The sequence below is a fragment of the Gossypium hirsutum genome, chromosome A07 (genome assembly GCF_007990345.1).
Source record: "Gossypium hirsutum isolate 1008001.06 chromosome A07, Gossypium_hirsutum_v2.1, whole genome shotgun sequence".
Taxonomy (NCBI): domain Eukaryota; kingdom Viridiplantae; phylum Streptophyta; class Magnoliopsida; order Malvales; family Malvaceae; genus Gossypium; species Gossypium hirsutum.
Genome location: NC_053430.1, coordinates 1,818,416 through 1,824,528, shown reverse-complemented (window position 1 = coordinate 1,824,528; position 6,113 = coordinate 1,818,416). Strand labels below are relative to the sequence as shown.

The 6,113-nt window shown below is 26.1% G+C and overlaps 1 protein-coding gene across 1 annotated transcript; it reads right to left on the bottom strand.

Annotated features, from left to right (window-relative positions):
- Window positions 1–1,242: 1,242 nt before the first annotated feature.
- On the bottom strand, window positions 1,243–2,295 carry LOC107929878 (ethylene-responsive transcription factor ERF017). Its single transcript, XM_016861412.2, has one exon. The coding sequence runs from the start codon at window positions 2,129–2,131 to the stop codon at window positions 1,433–1,435; it is 699 nt and encodes a 232-aa protein (XP_016716901.1). The 5' UTR covers window positions 2,132–2,295; the 3' UTR covers window positions 1,243–1,432.
- Between the last annotated feature and the right edge of the window lie 3,818 nt (window positions 2,296–6,113).

Sequence of the window (6,113 nt, the reverse complement as noted above, 5' to 3'; positions counted from 1 at the left end):
ATAAAAATATATATATACAATAAATATTGAAAAGTATGATATGAAACTAATTAATAATAACACATGCAATATGTACGATATCAAAATAAAAAAATTAAATTGTGAATAAAATAAAATTTAAACACAAAAAATATATTAAATTTAAAATACTAAATAAATACAATCATTTCTAATTACTTTATCATCAATTTTAAATTAATATCGTATTCATTTATGACACTAACTCAATCAACATTATTCGTACGCAAATATATAAAATTTTAGAGCACATATACAAGTACTAAACTTTCAAATAAAAATTATATATTGTTTAGTTGAACAAATAAATTTTTTATTGATTTATAAAAATATATCTTTTGTGTACTATGTTAGCCCAATGAGTGCCACATGGTGCTTGGGCGAAGCCATGGAGGCAAGTTCTCCTAGCATAGCCATGAAAAGATTGCGTGTATCATATCTTCACAGTGGACAAATGTTCTTCCAAAGGGAACTAACGCGAGGGTATATAAAGTAAAAAAAAAAAATTAATGATACACTTATAATCACTTTATGGTAATCCAAATGTTTTTTTTTAATTTAGTCATTTTAAATAAAATAATTATACGAATTAGTTATTATCATTAAATTTTTTATTTTAAATGTAAATCGTTAAGGACACTTATCATGATGTTAATATCTTTCTCAATTATACATAATTTTTATTAGTATAAAAAAAATTTAGTTTCCAATATTTACATATTTTATTAATTTAATTTTAATTCTAAAAAAATTAGTAAATTTAGTCTAAACATTTACACATTTACAAAAATAGGGCGAGTTAAATTTGTTAAACCATGACGAAATTAATAGAATGTGTAAATTATGAGAGTTTTATTCGTTATTATACCAATCAAATTTATATAAAATTGACGAAAAATATTAATATTGTAATTAATTATCTTTAATTACTTTTGAAATTAACAGGGATCAAATTGCTTTGATTTTTTTTAGATGAACCAATTTGCTCATTATTAAAATTAAGAGAAACTAAAGAGATATTCTTACCTATATAGTTATAGATATATATTCATCATCACTTAGATCGAATTTGGTTCGAATCTATCTCTATACAAAAATTAATCCTTAATTTTTATCTAAATCCATCAATATTTATAAATTATTAATCTAAATTCATTTCAATCTCGTTCATATTACCATTTTATAATAATAACTAATAACATTGTTTTGTTTAATGATCTTAACTTTCCATAAAATAATTAAATATATTTAATGTTGACACTAAAAAAATCAATTATTACAAAAATTACCGAAAAAATCTACAATGCTTTACATTCTTCTCTACAAATTAATTAATACTTGATTTTTTTTTGTTTTCTTTAATAAAAAAAGAATGAGCCGTGAAAAAAATTTGACCCATCCAAATATCCGGATACTAAAAATCCCCGGATTTAAGTTGACCCGTTTTAAAAATTCCAAAGAAATGATCCCGAATCAAAATCCCATCAAAATTTTCTTCTTCACCACCAATGTTAAGCATCGGTGATCCCAAAAAATCACTTGAAAAATCATCAAATCCAGGGAAAATCCCATAATCCGAAACACCATTACCCGAACCCATTGTCAATAGATCCATAACCGACCCGTCGAATTGTACCGTCGCGTACGAAACTGACGGCGACGGTGATTCCATTTGGAACGCAGAATCAGTTTGCTCCGAATGGATCGTCGAAGGCTCCAAGTTTGCGAACCTCGCGTCCGAAACTGACGGCGACGGTGACTCCATTTGGAACGCAGAATCAGTTTGCTCCGAATGGATAGTCGAAGGCTCCGAGTTCGCGAACCTCGCTGCGGCGGCTTGGATTTCATGGGGAGATAAAGACGTACCGCCGGCTATCTCGGGTGGGTTATCAGGGAAATTGAATTTAGCAGAACGGCCGCGTAAGCAAAAAAGAGCGGCGTCGAATGCACGCGCCGCTTTCTCGGCGGTGTCGTAAGAACCTAACCAAATCCTTTCTCTACTGTTTGGTAGCCTGATTTCAGATACCCATTTCCCCCATTTTCGCTTACGTACACCTGTGAACCTTGAATCCCTCCTTTCAATCGCAGATTTCTCGCTAAGGTGTTTCACCATTGTTGTTTGCTAAGCTTTTGTTTTTCTGGGTTTTTTAAAGTAATAATGATTTTAAGGTTTTTTATTTTGATTCACTATGAAAATGAATCGATAAATTGGATTTTTTTTTTTTTTGAGGTTTTAAGTTTGGATGATAATGGAATTTGCTGCTCTGCTTTTATATTACTATGAAACGACGAGTGGGAGTGATCTTCAGTCAAAGAAATACAGGCGTGTTGAGTTGGAGCTTCTAGAAACTGTACCCTTAAGCCAGAAGGGATAATCTATATTTAATCCTTGAATTTGGTAAGTTTTTCAATTTAATCCTAATCCACCTTAGATTTCGTTGAATTGACATGTCATTCTCCCATAATGTCACATTTATCACCTGTTTCTTTTTCTAAAAATTCAAAATCTATTAAAATATAAAATTTTATATCTTAATAAAAAAATTCAAGTGATGATGTCATCACCCTTTAAAAACATTAAAAAGAGGGATGAGGATAAAGGGCCCTCAAAAATTGTAGATTTAACATTATAAAATTAAACTTTAACCCCTAATTTATGGACTATGAATAAAAGAAGAAATTCATGGACTAAATTAAAAAAAATTAAATTTAAAGATTAAATATTATTCTACCGTTTAGTTAAATGATAAAGAACTAAGTTTGGGTTTCGAATTTTATAAATTAAAAATATTTTGACATCGGTTTTAAAAGTCAAATTCGATTTATTCTTAATATAATTATCGAATATCATAGGGTCTTAAAAGAAAATATTAGACACGTGGCCTATGTTTAAAGACCTTGCTTTATTACATTCTTTTTACGCGGGGAGGGTTCGAGTGGAATATTCCACCACGTGGGCCTTTTATATTACTCGTGCTTTAATTCTCTCACCAACTCCTATTTTGTTTTAATTTATTATTATTATTATTATTATTACGTTTATTAATTTTGTATTTTAACAATACCGAAAACATTTTGCTGCCTCGCATCACATCACATTTCTATAGTAATATCATCCTCATTTAGGAAAATAAAAAAAATGAATTAAAATATAAACTAATAAAGAAAAAAAAACTAAAATTGATTTAAGTCTATATATATTATGGTTACCGGAACAATCGTGTTTTATAATAATTAATTCTAGTTATAATTATTTGGATATATTATTTATAATTACAATTATAACCGTAATTTAAAAAAAATTACATATATTAATAGAAAAATATATTATGTTTAATATACAATTGCATTAGAAAATAATACAATTTATAGTTTAATAATGTTAAAAATATTTTTATAAGTAATTATTTTTTCATTATTTCCAACTGAAATTTATTAAATATAAAATTTAAACATAAAGATTAATTAATTAATGATAAAATTATCATGTATGGATATTTGATAGTGAGCAAGTTTTGACCTAAAAGAATAACAGGTCAATTATTGGACTATAATTTTTAAATTTAAAAAGTAAAACATTTTAAATTAAAATTTAAACCTTTTAAATTACATTGACTAAATTTAAAGTTTTGTCCAAATATAATAGCTGGTGGCGATTTTTGATCAAATATATATATTTATAAAAATTCTAAAGTGATGAATCTTTTTTCATTAATAGCATAAAAAAATCATTGAAAAAAATTATTTGAAAAAAAATAAGATAATTTAGAATATTTTTTGGATTTATTCGAATTTAAATTTAGATATATTTCGATTTTTAATTTATTAATTATATTATTTTTTATTTGCATTGATATACTTATAAACTTGGGAAAACAAAAAAATTATAAAAGGTTAAAAGAATATTTGTACAATTAAATTAAAACAAATTATTATTAATGAAAAATAAAATAAAATCAGATTTAGTCAAACTTAAAGTCATGATTGTCAAAATTCTATGAATATGGATGGAACTTGGAAGAGTTAATTGGATAGTCCGACCCGTTTTCATTTCCAATTTTTCTGTCTAATCGCCCACCTACGACTACCTTCTTCATCTCACGCGCATGTATATAGATAGCGTGATGCATGATTTACATATAATCCTCGTTTCTGCGAATTTATTGGACTAAAAGTCGATTAAAGTATTTATTCGAAGAAAAGTTTAAGATTAATTGAGTTAAGAGTTTGTATGGATTAAAAATCAGTTGAATAGTGTTTAAATATTTTTTTATTAATTTTTTTTAATAATTTAATTAATCGAATTATTTGTATCAATCAAATAAGTTAGATCAACGAATTGATAGTCTAACCGGTTCGATTAGTGATCCAATTCTGAATAGCTTGTATATAAGAGAAGCTGATTGTTTTATCAGTTAAATCCCCTTTTCCCATTAGTCATATTTGGATCTATGTGATCATATCTCGTGTAAATAAAATAACGAATAATTTATATTAAAATCATTCTAAAAACTTACATTTTTAAGTATCAATAAAAAAATATCACTTCATTAATTTTTTAAGACAAAAATATTATTATACGGTTGTCTATATATAATATTCTCTTAAAATTAATTAAATTATTAAAAAATTAAAATTTTGAAAAACAAAATACAAAAACATAGAATTTTTTTTCTAGCATTTATTGAAAAGAAGAATCAGAAGCAACAAAATTTGGATTTTTGGTTTCGACGTTCTCTCTTTCGTGATGCTTTTCCTTCCATTTTTTCCACCATCATAATTTCTAATGAAATATTGACTAAAATTTAATAATAAAATCTTGTATTATTCATCACAAAAACTACGTGCATATGATTGGATTTGGACCCGATTTTTATCTTTTTCGTAAAATTCTTGCCATTGTTGTTCAACCCAATTTTCTGATGGGTAATAATTTGCCAACCTTGCATCCATATGTGTAGCTTCCATGGTAGATGGTATTTAAAGACCATGGGTATTGAATGTTAATAATAAATATTTCGTTGAAATTAACGATGGTGAAAGAAATGGAAGGAAAGACATCACCAAACAGAAAATTCAAAGAGTGGAAAGTCGAAATCAGAGATAAAGTGAGAAAATTATATTAGAAGTCGAAATTAAATTATAATTTTTATAATAGTATATCATTTTATCATTTTAATAGCCTATATTTTTATTATTTTTAAAAGATTTAATTAAAATTTTATCATTTTTAGAAGGAGTAAAATGTAATTTTACCTTTACTAATTTAAACTTTTAAAAAATTTAAAGAGTCTAAATGAAAAATTTCCATTATAGGGGGTCGGTTCCCTTGCTAGCCTCCCTAGCTTCGCCCTTGGCAAAAACCTATTTGAATGATGCTGCTTGTAATACTTTTTGCGAGGCAGATTTAAATATTTTTTCTTTCTTTTTAAAATTTTAATTATTCATTTTTAAATAATTATGTTAAAATTAAATAAAATTAGAGAATACATTATTAAATATGTACAAGTGCATAATAATATTTGTATGTCTTTTAAAAATTGATGATAATGTGACACTATTTTATTGGCTCCTAAAAATAGAAGTTTTTAGAATTATTCTAATAAAAGTTATTATCAATAAAATAAGAGTATATTTTCTTTATCAACATTATTAAGAGGGATAGCCATAAATACTAAACATAGACCGTAAAACAGACATGAATGATACCAAAAAAATAAAGAGTCTTAGGGTTTAGATCAATTTTTTTGATTTGGTTAATTTTTTTAATTGATTATTTTTATACTTTAATCAATGGTTAATATACTTAGTCACGTGAACTTGGTCACTTGTAATTAATTGATACCTAAACTTTTTTTGACCTAATTGGTACGTGAATTTAGAATTCATCACATGCTTTAGTACCTATATTGTAATTTTATTAGCATAGCATCCTCAAAATTTCGATTTCAGTAGTATTACTACCTACTCAAGTGTCAAAACTAAGTGAATAATCATCGGGTGTGATGTAGTGGTTTCTCACCTCATCTATTATTCATGAGGTTAGTAGTTCAATCTTCACCCATGAGAGTAGAGTATAGTTTATGACTAATTGT